Source organism: Hypomesus nipponensis, chromosome 6 (genome assembly GCF_054491055.1).
Source record: "Hypomesus nipponensis isolate SF chromosome 6, ASM5449105v1, whole genome shotgun sequence".
Lineage (NCBI taxonomy): Eukaryota > Metazoa > Chordata > Actinopteri > Osmeriformes > Osmeridae > Hypomesus > Hypomesus nipponensis.
Window position 1 is genome coordinate 4,611,005 of NC_140366.1, and position 25,811 is coordinate 4,636,815.

The 25,811-nt window shown below is 43.3% G+C and overlaps 1 protein-coding gene across 1 annotated transcript; it reads right to left on the minus strand.

The window, feature by feature from the left end:
* Nucleotides 1–12,436: 12,436 nt before the first annotated feature.
* LOC146286473 (single-minded homolog 1-like) lies at nt 12,437–23,475 on the minus strand. The gene is made up of 12 exons (XM_084700760.1): nt 23,247–23,475; nt 22,377–22,838; nt 19,704–19,786; nt 19,419–19,508; nt 19,198–19,306; nt 19,018–19,103; nt 18,657–18,856; nt 18,259–18,365; nt 17,771–17,918; nt 15,639–15,801; nt 15,057–15,444; nt 12,437–14,188 (listed from the first exon to the last, which is right to left on the minus strand). Exons 2-12 carry the CDS (start codon nt 22,549–22,551, stop codon nt 13,419–13,421), a joined length of 2,319 nt encoding a protein of 772 aa, XP_084556886.1. The 5' UTR covers nt 22,552–22,838; nt 23,247–23,475; the 3' UTR covers nt 12,437–13,418.
* Nucleotides 23,476–25,811: the final 2,336 nt, after the last annotated feature.

Sequence of the window (25,811 nt, forward strand, 5' to 3'; positions counted from 1 at the left end):
TCACATGTTTGTGTCTTTGGATAAAAGCCTCTGTTTATTATTATTGTACTTTGACTTCATAGTTAAGTGTCTGTAGATTTGTTAAAAAGTAAAATCCATTTTGGAACATGAGTAGTCGCCCAGCCGACACTTGTTCGAAGTGTTACATAAAACAAAAAGTACTTCACCCACCATGAAGGATTGACACATGCAATATCTACGGATAGGAAGTTAACCTTACTATTCAGACAGTAGCACTCATTGAAATGTATTTTTACCTTTTTACCCTAAACTTTAAGGCATAATAAGATCAGAAGAAAGAGAAGCTGAAGGATAAGCTTTTCCCCATACAGAGATAAGGGATCCTGATTTGTAGTGTTGCCTCTCCTGTGGCTCTGCATGTCACCATCTGTTGCTGGAGGTCTGTTTGTGTGTGTATGTGTGTGTGGGGGGACGGGGACTGCAGCAATCCCAACAGCAGACCCCTACACACAGTGACAGAGACCAGGGGGGCTGCATGTGTTTAAAGAGACACAAGAGCACAAAGAGAGAGGCCCATCCTCGCCTTGATCTTGGGGCCTTGCGCCCCCCACCTCTTTCTCTCTACTCGGCCGCTTACTGAGCTGTCTCCCTTTAAGATCCTTAGTCTGTGTCTGGCTGGTGCTGTTGGGGTTGAGGCTGGGGCAACAATTTGTCCATGATATTGGCTAGGTTTTAAGGTAGGGCTCAGGCTAGGGCGCCATCTAGCACTAGTCTCGGGGCTGAGACTGGGGTTGAGACTTGGTAAGACTGAGTTTCAGTCTTGTTATGTTGAGGCTGGAGCTAAAGCTGGGTCTCAAGCCTTGCAAAGTTTAGGCTGGGCCAACACGTGGCACTTCACCAAAAGGAGCCCATTCAAAGAGCAACAGATTGTCTCTGAGTGTGCCTAGCTCCATGACCCCCCCTTGTACCTCTTCCCTCCCGATCCCTATCCCTGATGGACAACCAAAGACCTATGTACTCCCTTTCAGATACAAATTGCTTCTGTGTAGTGGATTTGAGGGGGCAATGGGAGGAGCTGGTGGATAATCTGTATTGAAAGGGAGAGGTGACGTTAAGTGCTGTCCTTTTCTAACTCAAGCATTAAGCTGATTTGTTTTATTGTAGCCATCCTTATGCCGAGCTGTTTGGTGTAAGACTGAAGCTGGCAATGCCTCAGCAAAAACATCAAATAAAATAGAAAAATGCATGGTTAGACGAATAGGGTTGTGTGTGTGTGTGTCTCAAGTCACAGGTAAATAAGGTGTGCTTGTGGGTGTATGAATTTGTGTGGTTGTGTGTAGGCCATGCGTAGTTGAGTGGTTGCGTATGTTGGCATGTAAGGGTGTGAATATGTGTGTGTAGCGTGGTTCGTTCTGCATTGTGTACTTACATTTAGTAGACGCTCTTATCCAGAGTGACTTACAGTAAGTACAGGGACATTCCCCCCGAGGCAAGTAGGGTGAAGTGCCTTGCCCAAGGGCACGTCGCCATTGGGCACGGCCGGGGAATCGAACCTTCAGATTACTAGCCAGACTCCCTCACCGCTCAGCCACCTGACACCTGTGTACTTTTCATTAGGACACTGCCGCAACTATAGATCTGCTGGTTTAAGTATTTTTTTTTCGCCTGCACACGAAGAGACAACACATAAAATATGTTAGCCTTTGGTTGAACTCCCAGCTCTCGGGCACCTTAGTAACCAAAGGTCAGGTCGAAAAGAAGCAAATTAACCAAAATGAAATAACAGGTGCTGCGTGCACACATTCGGTGCACAACAGCACACAATACAAGTAAAATTCTGATTATGTTGCTGGGGCATAGCCCAAAAAATATTTTTGAGTAGGCCTACAAAAATATGGATAGGCATCTTTTCAGTTTTTTTTCAGTTACTTTGCGATGTGCACCCGGTGCATAATTTTTTATTTTTCGTTTTTGGGTAGGTCTTAGAACAAATTGGGTAGGCCTGTGCCTACCCGTGGCTACGCCCCTGATACCTGCACACGAAAATACAACACATAAAATATGTTAGCCCTTGGTGCAACTCCCAGCTCCCGGGCACTGCGTGAGCACATGGAAACTTACTCAACCACTGTACCCACAAGTTACAATAGGTACCTTAGTTAGCGAGGTTGTTCCTTGTTAACGTACATTTTTATATTGTCCACATGGTAACAAAACTTACGTTTGAATAAAATCACATTGTGTAACATTACCACTGTTTTCTGTTGACCAATTTTCGGAGCCAAGGACAACATACCTTGCTAACCGAAGGTCAGGTTGAAAAGGACTGTAGGGAGATGTGAAAATACAGATAACCTGCACTGAGTCAAACCAAAATAAACAAATATTTGACAACCATGTGTATGTACAATATAGATATGAAAAAAGTGTTTGTACACTGCCATTATGAAATATTATTATTATTATCAAACTATTATAATCCCCTCTTTACCTGACCTATTTGAAATGGTAATTGTGTGCAATTTAATGCATAATCTAAGGGAACAACATCTCTCTGCTACATGTACACACGTGTTTCCAATTGTTCATTGCGAAAAGGGGGTGGCGGGGGTTGGGAGGGTGAGGGGGGCTTGATAGTGTGTTCTCAGGTGCTGGATGTGATGGGCCAAGGCAAGATGCTGTTTGCTGTGGGGAATAAGGGGGTCCAGCCCTCTCTCCCTTCACCTGCCCGGCCCCTGCCCCAACTGCCCTCACCCGCACCACTCCACATACCTCCCCCCCGCCCACCTGAGGTCCCTCTTCACCCAATCTAATACAGCACTCATTACACCAGTATCGATCGCCCTCCACCGCACGCACATTTGTGGATGCTGGGAGAACAGGGGCCTCATTTATAAACATTACGTACGCACGAATTAATGCGTACGCCAGTTCATACGCAAACTTTGGGATTTATAAAAAGCTAACTTCATGTGAGAATGTGTGGTCCTCCACTCACACTGTGATCCATGCGTACGCACAACGCTTTGAAAGGGGAAACTGCAATTAGAATGGCGGAAGGATGAAACTCGAGACAAGCCTTCAATAAAAATGTATCGAAATATACCTCACACATGTTACAGATGAAGAGTTCCGTGGATTGCACGCAAAAAAAAACATGATTACCGATAAATAGGAGATATCTGTTATTGCAAAAGAACCCTCAAATATTTGTACAGTTTAATTGGGAATAATCTTTGATTGGATCCTTCCAATCATTCAACACTTACATGTTGCATGTAAATAATTAGGTGAACATGAAGACAAATTAGGTTTAAACTGATGCTGTTGCTTAAATCAGGCAGATACAAATGCAGAGTGTCATATATATTCACATGTTCGTTGCGCATGACTGTCAATGTGATAATATCCCTGTCATTGTCAATAACAATCAGTGCAATTACCACCCTAACCCTATTAATATAATTCGAGGCGTGTCAGTGACCAATTATAGGCAATTATGGGCGTTACTTGGGTGGGACAAAACACCCCGTGCGCTTAATTTCCAGTAAATGACGATTTATAAAGGAAAACCGGAGCAGATTGCGTAGGCAATGTTTTCATGTGAAATCTACCCAGTTTTATAGATGAGTCCCCTTGCTTTCATCCCTTCCCTGTATCCTCTACTGTGTCAGCACCCTCCCACCCCCCACTCTTTTTTCACAATATATTTCCCATTTTATACTTTTGAAATAAGAAACTGAACAGGTTAAATGTGTTTATAATGAATACTTTCAGTCAGTAGAGAATATGGATATTGTGATATGTACTCTGCAGTGTTGTGTTAAAACTTAAATCTGGCATAGTGCTTCTGTGTACTTGCAGAAATTATATATAGACTTATCTAACCTAGCAGCAAGGGGAATACATCCAAGTACTCTCTTGCTCTTCCTGTCTCCCTCTCTCTCATTGCACCTAGCTCCTTACCTTCCATCAGTTCCTTTTTCTCTTTAGCTACCTTGCCAGGAGGATTCACAGTCTCATAATATTACACATAATTTATTGGCGTGATCTCTGTGAAAGTTGTCTGCCATGCGGGGGGCCAACTGTAAACCAAGCTTTGGGAGCCAGCGTCAAATGATAGGTAGGTATTGCATTACGGGGCTCCCCGGCATGGCTTTCTGGGATTAAGCTGTATAGGGCCAAGGCACACATAGACAGTCTCCATAACATGAAATGTACTAAGGTGCGGGGTGAAGGGAGGGGGGTGGGGTGGAGATGATACTGGACAGAAATCTAGCCTGCAATCTTGAGAAGGTTGTGGACTTTAGACCAATCCCCAACTTGGGTGGCAGGCCATTATGGGTAAATCCCCATTTTGAGAAACATCTACCTTAAATCATTGCCTATAGAGACCAGATTAATGCTGGAAAAAAATTACCTCGGGATTCTATCTGTCAGGATATTTTATCATTTCCAGTACCAAATCCAGCTTGTTTGATAATTGCTTGTATAATATATCATACTGCACTTAATTGACCTTGCATGACTAAATACAAAGATGGGATGGCCTCTGTGACATTGCTTGTGAAAAGGGCAATACACAATTTGATAGTGAATGTTATAGTGAAGGTTTGAAAGCATGTTTGAGGTTAGACTGGTTAGGTAGCTAGTGTATTTCAGCAATGGAGTTGTGCTTCTGTTCCACAGGTACTTCACCCCCCCAACAACTCCCTGCCACACACACACGCCACCAACACACACACACACAACAAGCACCACACACACACACATGCACACACACCACCACCACCAACACACATACGCACCACACACACACGCACACACACCACTCTACATCTTTGTTTCACGGTTGACAGAAGGTGTGCCAGAAACTCCCAGAGTCCGGGTGATTTATGACCAGCAGCTGCTCTGGCAACCTGCGACCCTCACAGCTGGGAGTCAGATGTGGCCTCCCAGAATGCAAGACCTGGCAACCCCATGTCATGGAGGAGAGAAAAGGACAGAAGATAGAGAGATGAGAACGGAGGAGTACTGGAGAGAGAGAAGGAGACTGGGAGAGGGAAAGAGAGGTGAAAGAAAGGTCTGAGATATAAGGGGAGAAAACAATGGAAGAGACAGACAGACAGATATCTTACTACAGGGGGTGATGAGGGTAAAAACATAAGAGACAGTGAAAGGGGATAATACACGAGTCAAAATAGAGTGATGAAGGTAGAAACGAGAACACAAAACAAAAGCGGAGGGAAACCAAGGGACTCGAAAGAACAGAATGAGCATGAAAAAAAAAAAAGATAAGGAGTGGGACACAAGGTCCAAGACAATTGATTTGAATGCAACACCTAAGCTCTGCATTGATCTCCACAGGCGAGGCGCAAGCAAAATGTTTGGATTATTTCATAAGCCAATTAGCTGCAAGGAGACTCTCCTCCCTCTGTTCCTATTGACCCAGCATCTGCAGCAAGTGCTTTTTTGTCTGGGCCAGGACGGTCTATAAAAGATCAATAACGACCGTGTGATTGGATTATGAGGTAATCAATGAATTGTGCTAATATATCAACAGGATAATTACGGGGACCAGCCAATGGGAGGCTGCGGTGTGTGTGGTAATGACATCACACCCCTGCTGAGAACATGGATGGTGGCGAGGAGAAAGCGTGTGTTTGTAATGAGGTATGTAGGGGGTGGGGAGTGTATGTGTGTGTATGTATGAGTGTGCATATTTGTTTGTCTGTTGGTGTGTGTGTGTGTGTTCACACAGGGGGGTAGATAATGGGTTGATTATCCTGATTTCTTAAGCAGCTGAGGAATACTACAACCAGATGGTGAGAGGTTGCTTTTAAAGAGGCCATTATTACAGTCCTACTGTAACACTGGGGAGAGGGGAGACTTTACAAAGATGTGCAAGGAAAAGGGGCAGAGGTGAACATGTAAGGGTCAGGGTTAACGTAACTTTAACCATATCTCTTATATTTCAAAATAAGTCATGTGGTTGTCTAAATATTAAGTAAAGAATGAGACATAAAAATAAAGAGGATAACATGTAATGGAGAATTGGAGTTGAGAATACATTTGATTTAAGCCAGTAATTGTCTTAAATTGTCTGGTGCTGACCTTTTAAGTTCTGTTTAGACTGAACAGACTGATGTTGGAGAAGGATGAATGGAGAGACCAAAAGAAGGACACAGTCAGAGATTTGCCCTATTGTGTGGGAGATTGAGAGAAGAAATGCGACCGGTAGTGATAATCTCGTTATTCACCATTATGCTTCAGTAATTGTCTGAAGATGAAGCATGGAGCTTTTCAGAAGCAATTAGACTGTTTATTAACATGAGACAGCTCATTTACTTGTTGAGTTGAGGCAGCCAGCAATTGATACATTACCATTAACAATTCTTAGAAATTGCAGTGTTTATTATAGCTACATTCAGCACACGGCACATACATTCCAGTTTACTTAACATACAGACATAATCACACACTTTCTTCATCAATGCAGGCCAACTGCATTTACTCATTTAGTAGATGCTCTTATCCAGAGCGACTACACTTGGAATGTGTAACTCTTTTTTGGGAGGACGAGAGAAAGCACGCAGACCCAGAGAACAAATGAGAAATGCTCTTGAGGATCTTAATCTTTTGTGGCATTTTGTTAAGGCCGTTCTTTGCTTTGTCTCATGGCCAGGACCAATGAGCACGAGAGAGGCCGTTAGAAGGAGAAAAGGAATGGAGTTCAATGGTCGGGAGCGGAGCAAAGTTTCTGTTTGCACAGGAGTTTAGCGAGCTTCATTGGCTTAGAGTGAAACACTGGGAACAGACAGATGGAGGGAGCTCCACACACATCAGTAATACACGACCAATTTCCTAGCCAAAATAATAGGCTGTCTTACTGTAGGCACACGCAAAATGAGTTAATCAAATCAATGTAATAATAAATCATTTGCATTGTATTTTTAGGTTTCTACCATTACTTTTTTTATTGTGTTGGTCAAGATATAGACAAAAATTGAATCCTTATTCCTCAGAAGAGAACATTTTTTGTTCCATGTCTTTGATATCTTAAAGGTAATGCACTGCATATACGTCAATGCATGAGATATACATTTACATTTAGCAGACGCTCTTATCCATAGCAACTTACAGTAGGTACAGGGCCTTACCCCCGAGACAAGTAGGGTAAAGTGCCTTGCCCAAGGACACAACATAAGTTAGCACAGCGGGGAATCGATCCGGCAACCTTCTGATTACCAGCCCGACCCTCTCACCGCTCAGCCATCTGACTATAATTGGGGATGTACCAAGTCTAGATTTTTGGGGTTCGGCCGAATACCGAATCAACTGGTTAAGATTCTGCCGAATCCGAAACTGAATCCCGAAACCTACTCCCATCCTCAGTCCATTAACACAGTAAACACATTAAGGAAGTAAACAACGTCCACAGCAGTGTTTTTGTGTATGTTTTTTTTTTTTTACAGTAAAAAGAAAAGAATAGGCAACATTATGCCAGAAAGACAAGTGGGAAAAACGATTTGACAATTACCATATGCTTATGTTTACCCTATCTCAAAATCCAATCAATATCCTAAATATTAGCGTTTTAGATTTCTTGAAATTCTTTTGGATGTTTCATAGGCAATTAGCGGAGATGTGTATTGTTTAGAGTCCTTGCCACCACGAGACAAATCGGCATTGTAAATTGAACATGTAGCTCGACTTGAATCGGCTTCTTTTGACTGAAAGTACTGCCAAACAACATTTTTTCTGCTCATGAGTTCAATTTTCACTTTCTCTAAGCCTACTGCACTGAACGGTCCACGTAAACACCTTTCCGTAATCAACGGCGACGTCATTATATCGACCAGCGTAGCGCGTAGTGTAAGCTAGGTTTCGGGTTCAGTGGGAAAAAATTCTAAGGTTCGGCAGAAACTGAACCCCGTCAAACCAAATCCTGGATTCCCATTTGCATATATGTAAAAAATCAATTCAAATTCCATCAAGTTGGTGGTGTGTATCTGAATGCAAAAACCCTTCATCTCTTCATACATGGCACTTTTGATGCCTGCCACCTCATGTGCTGTCTGTCTGTCTGCGTGTCTGTTTAAGTGACCATTGTAAAGCACCCCCTCTTGGCCCTAAAGGGCTTGTCTTTTACCCATCAGCTCCTGGGAGAGCGCTAATCAAAGCACAAAGCCAAGAAAAAAGGAGGGGAGGGGTGCAGCTAGCTTGTTAGCCACCCCAGCCCAGCCCCCACCCCCCCCCCCACCCCGCCCTGGCCCTCTGTCGTATCTTCCTCCCCTTTTAACACCCAACACAGGCACTTAATTCCCCCCTCTATTATCTCCTTATGTTTCTATAGCCTTGTAATGAGACTGAAAGGGGAAGGACATCGGGGTTGCATCCATTGATGCAATCCGGGGGGGCGGGGGTGGGAGGCACCGGCGTGCGTTGAATGCATGTGTGTGGGTGTGCCTGACCATCTGCTGATTGCAGGGATGTGGCGCAGCAGAATTGGTAGCGTGGAGAGCAGCGGGGGCCCCCGAGGGCGGGGAGCCTTGTATTCATGGCTCCTTGATGGACCAGTCGTGCGACACTCTGTGACTCGTCCTCTTCACAGAAGCAGAACCCTGTGTGTGTGTGCGCGTGTGTTTCAGAGTGCATGTATTTGTATATACTCCCAGCCCCCCCCCCCCCCCCCAGGTTGCTAGGGGCGACCTGATCCCAGGGTCGGAGGGGACATGTCCTAGGTGAGGTGCAGACAGCGGGACCATCTGATTGGCCCATCTGGACGAGTGACCCGACATAATGAGTTATTAATCCTCCTCGGGGAGCCGAGCGGAGGTGGAACAGCATTCGTTAACACTCTTAATGCTGCTGCCGTTACCAAGGCCGCACACTGAACTCAATCACAGAATGAGAGAGACAGAGAGAGATACAGACTGAGACAGAGACAGAGAGACAGAGAGAGAGAGAAGAAGAAGAGGGTGATGAGGTGGACACAGGATAAAAGAAATGGAGGACATGGAGGACACTACATAAACAGGTGTAGAGTCACAAAAAACGTTCTTGTTAGATCTAACAAGTAGTTTGCAGTGTAATACCTTGTCCCAACTCCAGACTCCATCTTAGATTTACTCGTGGCCATGAACCTATATATAGATTCAGCCTCAAACTCATTTTCGGTCCTAACTCCCAAAACCCCAAATTTGACCTCTGCACCAGCTCCAGCATCAGCCCAAGCCCCAGCCTTGTCCATAGATTCAACCCCTTGCCCCAGCCTCTGTCCCAGCCTCACCCATAGATTCAACCCCTGCACCAGCCCGGTACTCACCTCAAGCCCGTGCCTCTGCCTCTACCCCATACTCAGCCCCATCCTCAGCCTCATTCCCTCCTGCTGCTCCGGCACACTGATGCAGGGGAATCTCCTCATTGGGATGCAAGCAGTGACTTAGAGCTGCTGAGCACCAAGGCCCTCTCTCTGGGGACTCTTTCTTTCCTCTCCTTCCTCTCACTCCCTCTCTCCTTGTGCTTTCTCTGTTACACCTCTCAAGCATCTGCCAAAATCAGAAAATCTGCCCTGAGCATAGAGAAGGGGCTGAGAGAATCATAAGTACAGGAGTCTGGGTATTGGCTAGAGTTCTACCTTTATGTTTATGGATTGCACACCATAAATGTTTCCCTGTACCACAAAGCTAGAGTTAGCCTATGCATCTATTTACAAATTCATTTTTCCATAAGTTCAACCATAGCCCATTAATGTTTCTCTAGAATTATGTCTTGAGTCATGCTTTGCATACACTCCATGCATTAATGTAATCAGTCGTATGCAGATTACATGATCACAAGTGTCTCAAGTGCATCTTGGCAGATAACGAGGTGTTTACGAGCAGAGAATCTACTGAGAAGCAAACAAACAAACAAAAGACCGCTACATGTGTTTGGAGAGCGTAACACAGAGACGGTGAAGGAGGCGGGCTACGAGAGAGAGCGGCCAGGAATCCCAGGCTCTGAGGATTTGGCAGGAGTGAAGGGAGGCGAGGAGCCATGGTACCAGCAAAGCTCAAGCTGTGCGCAAATCAAGCGAGAAATCAGGAACAAAGGGATTCACAGGATTGGAGAGCATTAGATTCACACCATCTGAGTTAGACTGTGTGTGTGTGTGTGTGAATGTCTGCACATCTGTGTGTATCTGTGTGCGCGTGTGTGCGCGTGTGTCTGTGTGATGCATTTATAGAGAAGATAAAAAGGAGAGGGAGAATGTGACAGGGTTGTCATTAAAGTAGTGTTTTACATGTACATGTCCAATAGTTACCATTGTGCGTCTGTACCACACGCAGTGTGTGTGAGTGCAGTGATCGAAACAGAAACCTAATTTCCTGTCTCATCACAGCACCTTCAACCAGCCATGACCCCAATCTCCTGGCTCATCCAATCAGATTGACCGATTATGACCCCAATATCCTGGGCCATCCAATCAGAACATCTAAATGGGCTCAGGTGCACTGAGGTCTGACTCAGAGTCTACCAAAGTGTCGCTGAATGCACTGGTTGCTGAATAAACAGTCCTCCCTTGGTGGGAGCACTTTGTGGGATTTTTCCAACTGTGAATTTTATTTTATACAATGTGCAATGTACAATTCTTTGACCCAATTCAGATGACTTTGAATGTCATTGAAATCCATAAACAACCAGAGCATTAAACAGAAATAAAACGGTCTAAAATGGTCTAGAAAAAGGGTTTCAAATCAGTTATTTCTACAAGTTAGAGGGGATTATTGTTTTTTTCTGTCTTTCTTGAAAGACTGTATGTTATTGGCTGGCCTTAGACGAGCAATTTATTTACTGAGCGTAACACACACACAAACACATACATGCTCTCTTTTTCTCTCTCTTTCTTCTCTCACACAATCTCACTCCCTTACAAACATACTTTCAGCCTTGCACACACATAGAATTGCTGCTCACTAATGTATTTTTGTGTACAATATATTCCCCAATAAGAAAATGTTTTGTGCAGTGTTTGAGTATAATCCCACAGTTTACAAGCACATTGAAACACTTTTGTTTTAATGTTGGTCTGTGGCCAGGTCAATGTTGTGTGATAAGCATTCTGAATTCCAGGTGCCAGGGTGAATTATGGTAGAAACAGCGGGTTAACCCTTTTATTGGTGTATGAATATGCAATACAACTATTTTCCACAGACCTGAAATCAATCTAGTAGATGGCTGTGTATGTGGCATGAACTTAATCACGCTGCAGTTGTTGTTGAGATGTGTTGTGATCCTTCTCTCTCTGTCTGAGTCTTCTACTGCCCAGTGTAGAGGAAAAATACATACACACACACACACACATACACACACACATACATGACTGTTGTTCTGCCTTTGTTTGCTGAATAAACTGAGAGTTTTAATGAAGTAAAATCTCATTGAGTACATTTACTATGTGTTTCTGTGCTGGAGAGATTGTTAAACTGAGATTTGATTGGAGTATTTGTTTGGAGTAAGCCTTAAATGTTTTAAGAACGGCAGTGTTTTTTCTGATCTGACCACCTTCGCTAGAATCATTATTTTAGAGTTAATTACAATGATTCAATTGAGTTTTTCTCAAGACCAAATATGAATCCAAGACACACCTCTCTTCTTCCTTCATTTTGGGCCTCACCTGCTGATCTCCCACAGCCAACATTCCAGTCTTATGACCGATGGTCTGTTTGATTCTATCAGTAGGGTGGTGGTGTGTATGTTTATGTGTGTGAAGTGTGCGTGTGTGGATGGGGGGAGGGTGTAAAGGAATGGTGTCAGTACTGGGCACAGGGCCCAGTACTGGGCTGCAGTAGCGGCCTGCTCTGCATGTGAATGCCTGCAGGGTATATTAAGCAAACGAGCCAGTGGACTGTAGCCCTCAACCTCCAAATACATCGGAAAACTGGCCTCCCCTGAGTGCAGACATCCAATTTGCATGTACACACGTGCACGCAGACTCACATTCATACAGACATACATGCACAAACACATGCTCACTCACTCACTCACTGACACACACACACACACACACACATTCTCTCTTCCTCACTCCCCCCCTCTCTTTTCATCTGGAGATGTGGCAAGCAGAGCACTGGTAATGGCTCTACCTCCTGGAGCATTGTACAGGGTTACATCTGGCAGCCTATCAGATGCCCGCGTCAGTCGCTGACGGATGGCAGCTCCATGTCAGACAGACAGAGTCAAGGGCCCCGGCCATCAGTTCAGACAGGCCAGCCAAGTGTCCGACCACATCTGAATAACTTACATACATCACAGAAACCCCGATGGCAGAGAAATAACCCTTCCAGCAAAAGTCAAAGTGGTTAAATATGCTGAGGGAAAATAATCCAGCTGGACTGGAGGCCGTCCAGGCAACGTATCTGGTAAAGTCATGACAAGGGTTGCAAACACGACACAAAATCGTTTTACAAGATCTGTAATGAAAGTGAGCTAAAAGTTTGTGATCTATGTGTGTGAGTCAAGTAACAGATACAATTAAAATACCAGCTCTGCAGAACATACAGCCCGACCAGTTAGCTCACCTCATTTGATGGAAACCAAAACAGGAGTTACAGTAGGGTTTGATTGCAATTGCATTGTATTTCAATTCAAAAGACATTTTCTTTCCAATTATTAAATAACGTTCTGATCCATTATCCCCACAGAAACTTTCTTTTACCTTATGTACATCATAAATAAAACGAAACAGGAGTGACATAACATAAATTTACCCTGTCAATCTTGGAACAAACCGTGGAATACGAAGCTCTTAATTTGAGCACAATGTTGGAACACAATATCTCCCTCTTTAAAACTACAGATAAGAAATGCAGGGACACATTGTAATGTGTTACCGGAAACTAAACAGGGCACAGATAATGTAGAACATTAAAACTCAAAAATAACTTATTGGACAAATGTGTTGCTAAACGTTACACATGGGACATGCTTATTTGACATATTGACAAATAAATAACATTTCAGGGACGTTTTTAACAACGTACATTGTCCTGTCATTTCTTTGTGTTCAGTCTTGTAAATAAATCATGTTACTTTTGAAGATGTTATGGGTTCTGTAAAATCAGTGTCCAGGTTACAGGGTTTCTAGAATGGAGTTGCACATTTTTGACCAGCATGGGAAAAAAGTGTCTGTGTTAACTCAGATAACCGCTGGTGCATGACACAGAAAGTTTGCGACTTGAAACGTTGGGTTTATCTTTAACCAGGCTGCAAACTCAATGACAGCCTTTGGTAGCTTCTCATCCCAGTAAAGACATTGGTCCACTGTCCCAGTGTCAGAGTAACACCTGTGTTATGGACCAGTCCCTAACCCTTTAGCCAAGTCTTCAAGCTATAGTTAAAGGGGATCATATTAATTTGTAAGGATCTTGCATTGTCTCTTTCAGATTGTGACATGTCTATGTCCTGTGTGGTCAGCTCCCATTAGTGATGATGACTGAGGTGGCCTTGTGTCCTTGCATCTGGTCAGCCTGCATGCGCATGTGTGAGGCCATGTCGTACTGCATGCTGCCGCATCCCAGACCCGAGTAGCTGCGCAGGCTCTCCGGGTCATACAGATGCTCCAGGGAGTAGCCGGCCAAGGCATAGGTGGCCGCGTGCCTGTCCAGCGTCTGTCTGTCCTGGGCTGGGTAGAGCAGCGGGCTCCCCTGGGGGCCCAGCGGAGGGTGTGGAGACATGTCTGTCTGCAAGTAGTCTTTAGTGAGCCCCAGGCCTGACCTGGGCATGCCCTCTGAGCTGGGGCTGCTCAGACGTGACAGGGAGGCTGGGCTGGCCGTGTTGTCGTCATTATCGTGGGAACCCAGTGCCTTGCCACTGTCATCATCGCGGTGATGGAGGCGGTCGGAGGAGGTGAGGTTGATGCTGGTGAGGCCAGGGCCTCGGCAGACCACTCCGGGCATGGCGGCCTGGGAGAGAGGCAGGGAGGGGGTGAAGCAGGGGCTGTGAGCTTTGGAGAGGCCTGAGACGGGGCCCAGGGCATCCAGGGGCCCCTTGTGCAGCTGCAGACGGCTCTCCTCCTCCTTGATCATCTGCTGGGTGGCCCTGATCAGGGTCTCCATCTTGCTGGGCTCCTGAGGGCTGGCCCGGAAATGGTCGCCACGGTAACGCTCACCCGAGTCACTGGTGGAGCCTCCGCCCCCTTCGGGCGAGCTCACCACGCTTTCCTCATCCCAGTGTCCTCTTCCTATTAAAGACAAAGGGTCAGTAAAATCATCATGCTAGAAATGGTTAATACAAGTTGGTTATTGGAATTACAGCCGAGGACTGAATGTGTGCGGTCTGAACAGGGGCGGACTGGCCATCGGGGATACCGGGAGAATCCCTGGTGAGGCGGTAGGGTTGGGATGGTCCAAAACACCAGCCCACTGCCGTCACTAACCGGCCCTCCCTCTGACATTGCCAGCACCTCCAACTATTTTCCATATTACACAGCTTGAACAGGTATAAATTGCTCTCAGACCTTAAAAGTACACAATCGCTGACTGAGCTTTACACTCTTCGCGATTTGTATTTAACACTCATGGTGCCTATTTTGTTTTCTGTCTTCTGAAATGTGTTCTTACGGACTTCGGAAGTTCAACGTAAGAAATGAAACATATATGACGTAATTGCTTTGTAATCATTCAAAATAATGTTTAGTGTATGGGTATTTTTCCAAGTATGCCAATGACTGGTCGATATGTGCGATACAATGAGTGGGCCGCGCCGTGTACTGAGTGGGCCGGTCAGTGACAGTAACTCCCGGGCCACTTTTTTCCCCCAGTCCGCCCCTGGGTCTGAATTGGTATCCGAAAAGTTCTATCCAGCCAACTATTGTTTGCCTTGGCAAGCCGTAGACTTGGAAGTTATTTCTTTGTTTGGGGAAATAGCTTGGCTTCAAAAGTAGGCGATTACCACAGAACAGATGGTAGCAAACACCACATTGGCAATAAATTGGCAAGTAAACAACTTAGCATGGTTCACAATAACATTTGGTCAACAGCTAGAAGGAAAAGCGAGCCCACTGATATCCCCAGAACCAGATGGCCAAGGTGGCCACCCTACCGCCTCACCGTGTGTGGCTCCGTGGTAGGAAGTGAGGTCGTAGCCCTCGCCATTCTCCAGTGAGGATTTAGGTAGCGAGAGGACTGAGCGTGTGGCATCCCACCATGCCTCTCGTCCAGACTGGGGGGTGGAGCCCAGGAGGTAGCGTCCAGCTTGGCAGCGGGCTCTGTCGCAGGCGGGGGTGTGGGGGTGGCCGGAGCCATGGGTGAGGTCCTCCTCCGACAGGGCGAGGCTGTAGCACAGCGAGCCCGAGTCAGGGTAGAGTCTGTAGGCGCAGGACGCCTCCATGCCTTCCCCGGAATCCAGCAGCTGGGGCGAGGCAGAGTCCGTCAGAGGGCTGCCTCCCCATTGGCTGTCCTGGTCTGACTCTGAGCGCTCTGGGTGGAAAGCTGAGAACTGGGGATGGGAGTGCGAAGCGTTAGAATTTATCAAAATAATTACAGCTTCCTAACTATTGACTTCCACAAAGTGCTTCCGCGTTCACAAAACTCTGCATTGGGAATTTTCAGCCCAGGTCTGTCTCAATACCTGTAGACCATGTTGTAATAACGGAAGGACTGATGGGGGTGTTTATGTATCCAGTTTATTACCTGGGGGTAAGGAGAGACCCTAGCTTTGGCCTTAGAGTGAGTCAGACGTGACTTAGTCCCTTTTCGCTCCTCGGTGCTGCCAGGAGTGCTGGTGTAGGGGAACGGTGGCTTGCTGGGGCTCATCTGATCCAAAGACAGCTGCATGCCCTTATATTCCGTATCCCTGCAAGCAAACACATTTCCAGCGGCCATTATGTAGAACGCTTTTCTTTCAGAAGCATTATAATTCAGCATGACGCTTACAGTAATTGCTAAACCTCAGACGTCTCAGTCAATATTGATTACTGATTGTGTGTCAGACCGATTTCACAAACACCTTTTTTGGTCTGGATTAATGAAAAGACCACGAGAAATAGAAACGGTCATCGAGATAAGCTTCTTCTGTGTAAGATTTTGCTTTGCATTGGAAGCACAATAGACTGTGCTGAGTTAATCATTCATTACAACCAGACAAACATTGCCAGAACACACACACATGCTTATGTGTGAAGAGTTGTCACACACACACACACATGCAGGACTAGCTATTCATTTGTCAGCTGGATATGTATGTACAGCGTATGACAATCTTTTGGCATTGCAACCCATCGCCCTGTGGTTCACTCTACCACTCTGTCAACGCCAGAAGAATGAAAAGGTTCTGTGTCAATCTCTGAGCAAACACAGACCCTATTCTAAACTTATCACATCAACAGTATGTAATAGCAGACAGTGGCATTTTAAACCCTGTGCCCAGCTTTTGACCCCGACTGCGTCCGGCGTTTAATACGGCTCTAAATATGACCCATTCTTCATGTCTGACACCTCAGGGAAGTAGACCTGTTTGGACATGTGCCAATGTGTGTGTGTGTGTGTGTTAGACACAGATATTTCCTCTTGCAGGTACAGTAACCTGTGGCCGTTCCCTGCAATGCGTTGTGACCTCTGCGACTTAACGCCTCAGCCAATATCTGCTAGGCCTTTGTGCAAACTCAGCTGTGTTATTAGAATTCCACCCTGGCGGTGGGGGGAGGGTTAAAGTCAGGTCACCTTCGACTCGGAATATGCTTCTGCCACCCCACCCTTATTTAAATTTAAATAAAACTATGAGTTGAATGGCAAATTTGGGATGCTGATCAGCAAAAAATGACACTGGACATGTTTGATAAAAGTGTAGAAAACACATGATTTACTGTATGTGTGTTAACTGTGTTAATATTAAGATCCAGTTACCCCTTGCCCATACTGTGCCTTCTTACACTTTTGTAATAACCTATACTGCAAACTCTTCAAACTATTCAATTACAAAATAATTATTTTGTACAATTTTTTTACAATAGGTATTGCAATATAATATTTAAACTTAATGTAAAGTGTTGTCTAATGTTAATTTAATCCATTTGAGTGTGCATGAGAATCTTTCTTTCTAAAGTTCCATTTAGGATAGTTGTTTTAGCACTACCTTTTGTAAACACACGTAAGAAAATAGAGCTAGCAAGCCTGATACACACAAACACACACAGATTAAGAGCTATGTCTGGATCAACCAAGCCTAACAAGGAAAATCCAACGTGGGTCGGAGCTATGAGATAGCTATTGATTTCAAGTTCACTGTGTCATATGGATTTTCTTTCCCGGGACTCCAGATCGATTGTGACAGTAAAGGGTTTTTAGATGGGGTTGAACCCACATGTTTATCTTACTGTCTCCAAGGGTCTTATCCTACCTTGCGCTCTCACCACACACAGAGATTGAGAGATGCACATTACACCAGACAAACATCACACAAATATCAGGCATCACAGTGCTACATAAACAAACAACAAACAGAAAGCAAGTCCTGGATGAGGCTAAGTCTGTTCTTCACTCCTTTCAAATGATCCTAAATCCCCAAGTGGATATGCTACCTGTATTCCAGGGAGAACAAAACTTGGACATGATAAATTGGTCAGTTTGATGTGTGTGTCCTACACTTGCAAGTGATCTGACATTTTTTTGTTTCCTTACTGGCTAGTCTGTATCAAGTAGAAATTGTATTTTGTCCATTAGCATAGATAGTTTGGGATTCCAGCTTCATGCTGACACACAGTGATACAATATTAGCAGTGTACTCAGCACCAAATGCAAGACCTACAACACTGTGTGTGACTCACGTAAGCACATAGTTGACACTGACTATGCAGTGAGGTCTGGAGGAACGGCTGTTGTGGACGATGGTGGCATAGCTCTGGACCCACACCCAGCCACCATGCTTGGCCAGGAATCTGTAGTACTTAGTGGTCACCTGGCCTTTCACTAGCACTGGGGGCACAAAAAGATGAAGAGGTGGGCAGAGTCAGGTTTCAGTTTGGTAGCTAGAAAATTTGGGTAGCGGATGTTGCTATTTATTATAAATTACGTTTTTGGGGGTGGTTATTGACAGGTGGTGAATGTGGTGTTTATGGATGTCTGCAGAAATGTACATTTGTATGTGTGTTTGTGTGTGAGAGAGACAGAGAAAGAGAGGAAGGAGAGAGAATGAGAGAAAACAACGAGAAAGAGAGCAAACTATGTGTGTCTGTGTGTGCTGTAAGAAACACACAGGTGGTCCTCCCCATGCAGTTGGAGTCTGACTACGAATAGCCAAAGCTGCTGGACTCACACAGGTGGTGGGCACAGCGCAGGTGGAAGGTGTCACAGCTGTGCACGTGGTGGTACAGAGTCTTCTCTATCAGATCCTGAGGCTCGTAGCCTGTCAGCTCGGCTACCCTGAAAAGAGAGGGGGAGAGAGGGGAGGGTGGGAGAGGAATGAAGAGAGGTGACTCAGCAAATGTGTAATTCTTTCAGCGACAGGTTCGTCAAGAGCTGATCACATTTTCGTGAGTTATTACCACGTCCTTGTAACTTTATTGATTAAGAAAATTGTTGATACATTTTGACATTGATGCAATACTTGGAAGGAGGGAGAGAGGCTATTTATACATAGTGTATTTGAAATGTATTTAAGATCCCATCCCTGATACTCACAGTTCAATGTTTGTTATTTTAGTTAGGCCATACCTTGAATCGAGGAAGATGAGTTTCATGTCGAGACTGGCTCTAAACATGAACATGTTGCTGTGTAGTTTGATCTCGGTGACAGCGCTGGGAGGCAGCGAGTGGCCCACTGCCACCAAACCCACGTTCTGGTAGCAGCCATCGAAAGGCGACATGTCGAGGCTGTACTGGCGTATCTTTAAGTAACCACTACAGTGGATCACCTAAGGCAACAGGAGAGAGGATAATTATTATTTTAGTCGATAAATAACGACTATTCGAGATACTCTGAGTGGGTAGCCTACTTAAATGTGTTGAATGTAATAATGCATACACATCGATAAATATCATGATAATGAATTTGATTCGGAAACTCATAGCCTACCTTATATCCACCACTGGTAAGGCCCGCGTTTCTTTTTGCAAGCACGCACTTCATTCTCAAGAAGAATGAGCGCTCCGCCTCATACTCTGAAATGTAAAATCGTAAAACAAAATGTTCTCGTGAAACAGGATTTATATATAAGTCATATATAGGCTACCTACTAAAACAAAAAAGGCTCACCTTGAACGAAGTGGGAATGGTAGGGTTGGTGTGGGGTTAGAACTGCCGTCATTTCGTCGTGGTCAGCCGGGTGAACATACTCATAAATACTGTTCCCAGTCAACTCTACCTGTTAAGAATAACCAATATAATTAAGATGTTATAGTTTCATACAAACCAACGGCTGTCAACCAAAGACTACGGAAACGAATATCGTAGTAAGAAATACACCTGACACGGACCTGAGAGAGTCCCAAATGGACTGAAGCGGTCTCTGAGATGTACATTATCTTCCCGTCGGGAGCCACCACAAAGATGAATCCGTCTAACGTCTTCGACAGAAAGAAATAGCGTTCATTCAATCGAAATATCTATAGCTTGTTTAAAATATTAATTTCTAGAGTGCATGTATTAGGTCAGCGATATAGGTAAACAGGATAAAAGACATTTTGAAAAACTACTTTTTCACACCACATGAAAAAACAAACAATTGCCTACAATGTTGTTTTAAATATACAGTAGGCTACCTGGAGTAGATGAGATCCCAACTCGCGCCCTACATTATCCAGTGACCTTGTTCGACTTGTGTGACCCCAAGCTTCACCTAAACCTGAAAACAAAGGAAACACTTCATTTAATAATAATAAAAAAGTTACAAGGTCTGTCGATATACATTACCTCTCCGTCTGGCGAACCATACTTGTGTGCAATATAGCCTAGTTTAATTTTCCCTTTTTAACTAAGGCCAGGGGGTTCGTGATGGTTCTTAGAGAATGGTCGCGATGTTGATGTGGTGATGGTATTGACAATGTTGCCGACCTTGCCTAACTGTGACGATTTAGTTTTGATTATTCGTGATATTGTTGGCCATGTTTCATAGTATTCATGTTGTGTTTATTGGTGAGATGTTGAACATGCTACTGATGTCCCGAATTTCAGCACTTAAATGTTCTTATTGCCTAAGTATTTTTACACTTTACTCGAGTGTGGAATTCCATGATGTGTAATGTCAACTTTGGACCCTAGTTGTTCTCCCCGAGTCCACAACATTTAGTACCCTCCCTTCCCCCTGTTTGATAACCCACCATAGTAATAGGCTTTTTGTATTTTGCTGTCTTCTATCTATCTATATATCTATCTATAGATCTGTCTATGTAGTGACAAATAAATAATGTTTAAGTTGAAATAACTTAAAATCTTCCAATAATGTGTTTGCTTTCTTATAAAGGCATATCAATGATTAAAATCGAACAATTAACTTCAATAAATATACTTTTAGCATTCCAAATCTTAGCAGATACCAAAAGGCTAAAAAACAAATGAGTTATTAAATGTAAATTATATAAAAATTATTGCATTTGAATATATCTTATCCATTGTTATATTTTCTTATTTTGGTCACTTTAGCAGAAAACAACACTAGAATTAATATCTTGCACATGCACTCAAAGTACTGGATTGCAGCAAATTAGTGAACATGCGTGTGAAAACCTAACCTCACCATTCGATTATAACAGACAAAACTGGTCAGCAGAGCTTAAGAGATTTTAGATTTTGTTTTACAGAATGTAGGCTATCGGATAAAAAACAACACAAATATCAAGATGTCAGATGTTTGTCTCACTGCCCCCTGGATTTATTATATATATTATATTAACACATCTTCGAAAACTATTACACAACGGATTTATGTAAAACAAGTTGGCCTAGGCTAATTGATTGAGGTTGTAAACGTCTTAGTTTTAAACAAAAATCACATAATATGATTGTATGTATTTATCTTGTCCATTTTAATGACAAACCAACATGTATGAATAACATTAATGTAAGGTGAAATGTCAGTTGGTGCGGGCAGATCGGACAAGGCTCAGCATAATAAACTGTACGCAATGTTGGCCCATTGGCGTGTGGAGGCCAACGTGTTTTGAGGATTTCCACTCTCCTCAAAGGAATTAAGCAATAGCTTTAATTTTCAGATGACAATTTGTTTATATTATTGCACCTAGTACAAGCACAACACCCAATGAGTAAATTATCAGTAGACATACAACCTATATTTCAGACGAATAGGCCTACAATTAATTACAATCGCTTAAATCAACGTGATGTTTCTATTAGAAACAACACTAAGTGCCCTGACGAGTGAATAACATGATCTGTATTATGAGGGCTAAAAAAAGCTTAACATACATGTTTACCGACAAAATAAGGCAGGCATGTTATTCTAGGACCTATAAGACAAACGAGACTGCGCACAGAAATGGAAGTTCAGCCTACAATACCGCTCAAAACGTTGCTCCTATAATTACAAATATTCAAACCCGAATGTGGACGTGGCTGCCCTATCCCACACGAGAACAATCCATTCTAGTAAATAAACGAATGATAATGAGTAGGCTACTTAGGCATAAATGGGTTATTCAGAAGCCTCAGCCGTAGAGTCGAGAGTTTAATTTGACATGAATTTACTCAGGTGAAGCATTATGGTTAGGCATATAGGATACGTGGCTTTATATGCATAACAAAGTAAATAAACACATTATTTTTCTTTTTCATTTCTTTTTAATTTAGACTGCCAGTAGGGTATAATTATTATAGTGCATTTAATTGACCAAAACGCAAACATAGCTTCCGTATGCATGACAAGACTCCCAAAGACTCGTAGCCTACAATGTAGATACAGTGGCCTATATGCCTACCAATTCATCTGGGCCTATATATTTTATTTATGCTATTTAAGAAACGCAAAAGTAGGCCTATATCAAATATTTTACGGTTTACATAAACATAATTAAGTAACACGCAAGGACATATTTGTAAATTGGTGCAGACATTCTCAGACACGCTGAAGAGAAGCCTGTTGGGATCTAGTAAAGACAGTAGCTAATCATGTAGTCTAAAATAAAATCGAAAGACGACAAAGAAAGCCTATGTCTGAAAGGCGATGAACCGAACACCCACCATCATAATTTTCAGTGTAAATTCTGACATAGGAAATGCTGTAACATTTAGGCCTTCGTCATACATTTGGCCTCCACAGTATCGAGGTTCGACATAACTTTTGATGTCAGAAACGGGCCTTTACATTATTCACAAAAACGAATGAATAAAGAATAACAGAGAATAACCTGCCACACACCTGCAACTGATCCAATTGCAGATGGTGGCAGATGTGTTGTCGAATAGCCTGTAATACTTACCCTGAGGGAAGACAATTCTCATCTTCAGGTAACTTGTTGTCAGTCGTATTATTGAGGCTTTGTCCAGCTGTGATGTGATAGCAGACGGTAAAGGCAACATTTTTGCCAGTTCGTAGAATTCGCTGTTTTCCTTTTCCCGTCTAGTCCTTGCGGCAGTTTTAGACTTCTCCTTCATTTTGCTTTATTTCCTTCCGTTTGTACTATGTTAAATAATTCCTTTACCCCACGTCAGCCCATCAAAACCCAATAGCAATAATGTCTCCGTTTGGTTTCTTGTCATGGCTTTATTGCCAAACAAATGCAGCAGGCATATCTGAACTGTTTTCAAATTCCTAAGCACGTAGAGATAGGTTGATGTCCGGGGCTTTTGGCGTTTGAGTGAAGATTTTTGTTTTGTCAGACGTATTTAATTGTCATTCAGAATGGCGAGAAGCCTTCCATGCCGATTGCATTCCTTCATGCCTTGAGAAACACAGTAACACAGAATGTTTTCGATGTGTTATCGTGTACATGCTGTCAATTTAATTTAATTGAAGTGAAAATGTATTCACCCATTCTGCTTGTAATTCCCGCGTTTCATCTATAGCTATGATAACTATCTAATTCATTAGAGTATCGTCATTGTTATGATAATATCTGGTTATGATAATTGTGGCATAATAATAACAGCAGTAGATGTTACAACAATAGGGTACAGCCTACATGTGTACATTATCATAAGGTTACACTTAAAAGCAACACAAAATAATTAGGCCATAAGTTATATTAAATCATTTTACTCAGAATAGTAGGCCAACTTCAGAAAACGTTGATGAAGATAATGACAGGGCCTTCTCTAAAAAACATATTCGATGTTTGTAGGCTACTTACCTCTTTTCAGATCCCATAACCACCCTCACGCTGCCCGCAGGGAATTTCACCTGTCCTGAGCAGAGTTCACCACTCGAGTCAGTTAGTTTAGTTCCAACTCCTCTCGGAATTCCACCTGGAAAGGCGAGCGGACCCCTTACTGCATACACTTCTTCAAATTAGGGACGCACGACGAGTGGAATTCGTGTCCAGACCGCGTCTCCAAACTGTCTCTCTCTCGCTCTCTCGCTCTCTCGCTCTCTCGCTCTCTCCCTCCCTCTCTTTCTTTCTCTCTCTCTCTCTCTCTCTCTCTCTCTCTCTCTCTCTCTCTCTCTCTCCCCCCCCTCTCTCTCTCTCTCTCTCTCTCTGTTCAGGACCAGCCCACTGTCACGCTTGCTCTTATTGGGCAACGAGTATTGAGGTCGACTTTCTCATTGGACGCCCGTGATGGAAACACACACACAGCCTGAAGTGAAAGTGTAGTTTGTGTGAAACGTTCACCTTTGACCCAGACGGATCTCAACTTAGAGGAAAGCTTGGATGGACGTCGTTGTTTTGTCTGGCAGAAACAGCGGTCTTAAAACAATAACATAAATAGGCTACACTGTTTGAACGGCGTAGATTGTAGAGAAGACCATCGAAGTAGCCTACAGTTTTTATAATTTAATCACTATTCTAAAGTCTTGCCATATTATGTTTTTTGGCCAACGCAGTCAATAGGCCTACTTCAACACATGAAAAACATTAACGACATGGACTTGCAGCCAGCCAGTGAACATAGTTTGTGGCCGATTATCCTAATATCTGTTTGCATAATGTTTTTGTATTTTAGATGTACCTATTTAAACAATATTGATAATTGATCCATTAATTATTTTTTTGTTTGAAAACAGCCTCCAATGCACGTGCTTTTAGAATCACCCGATGATTAAACAGGCCTACTAGCTATCCTTTTCTGCAAATCATCAAATCCCAACAGATGACAGTCAACCATAGAACGTTTTTGGCATATATTCGATAGCTTCCAATACCGACTTTACTCTAGACTATATTTAAAATTCAGAATGACTGTGTTTTATAGTAAAAATATAATCAAGTAACATCTAGATTTACAATTGGATGGTAACGTTTACAGTAGCCTATATTTGTGGTTGAAACACCCACACAAACACCTGGACCACACACCAAACACATTAATTCCAACCAGCGTATTTCTCTCTATCTTATCCTCATTCAGGATCGACATCTCTCTCCTCTCTCTCTTGGCTTTGGTTACGGACAGGGGTCGGGGTATTAATGCGAAATCCACCTGCGGCTCTCACAGCAGAGAAAATCATTTCAGTCGCAGGTTGTGCACGAAAATAGTGACGCATGTATAACCTTCCGATAAAATACAACATTTTCTGCCCATAGAAGCATTTCAGTTGAAAAAAACTATGGAACCGTTAACTAAGGTTCTTGAGACTATCTGGAATGTCTATTGTCAAAACAATAGACCTAATAACCATCGGTTTCTTAAATAGATGATTTATCACACTTTACCAATATACTCAACAACGCGAAAATTGACCATTATCAATTCATATTAATCTTATTTCCAGATATTGTTTCCTTGAGTAGCCTAATCACCAGAACACAGATGCACTTTACTCATTCAAGCCAATATGTTCCTGAAAATGTACGGTAGACCAATGATTGTGTGTTGATTTAGGAAGACGGCCTGGGTTAAGTTTAGGCCTCAATTGATTATACAACCTGTTTTGATATAACACAAGACATCTTAAATTAAGCTAATCGATCAAAAATCGGCTAAAATATAAAGTTGAGTATAAAGTTGAGTATGCCACTATAATAGGTGTATACGGTGCAGCCGTGCGTGCAGGCGTAGGCCTATATTTTAGCTTATAGGCTATTATGTAGGCTACCTTTTGCTATCATTATTTTTAAAAGGTCTAGGGAAACAATACGCATTTTCCCAACATAGCCACCATACTATATTCAACAGAAAGTCTGCCCTAATCCGCTGTCCGCGCATAAACATTAAGATACCATGTCCATAAAAAGCAAAAAAACAATCTCTGTTGTTATAATGGTGTTTAATAGCTTGTTTACACTGAGTCAGGTGAGAACTAAACCCTCTTTCTCAGTCTCCACCTCTCTCAAGATAACGAGTAGGCACATGCTACAAGAAAAAAAAACAGTAAAATGCAATAGATAGATAGCAGAGAGGGAGTTGCGCTTCAGCTACAAAAATAGCCTGGTATCAGTCAAACATATTTATCCATGGATTAATCTCCATCGTGTTATTCAGATGAGAACGCCGCGGCGCATGCACATTTTTAATTAGTTACCGACTGTCCGCTGGCGAGGCTTGCACAGCAGGCGCAGTGACGGGGGCGCGGACGCACGGTCCGGCGGCGAGCCAGACCCTCTCATTACGATCACAATTAACACTTAAATTGATGCGGCATCCTGCAAAAATTGGGCATTCTAGAGCTGCTATCGAGTAGCTCTCTACCCTGCTGCAAGTGTGTATGTGTGTAGGACATTTGCACCCCTTTAAATCCTAGTACATGTACATTGTCC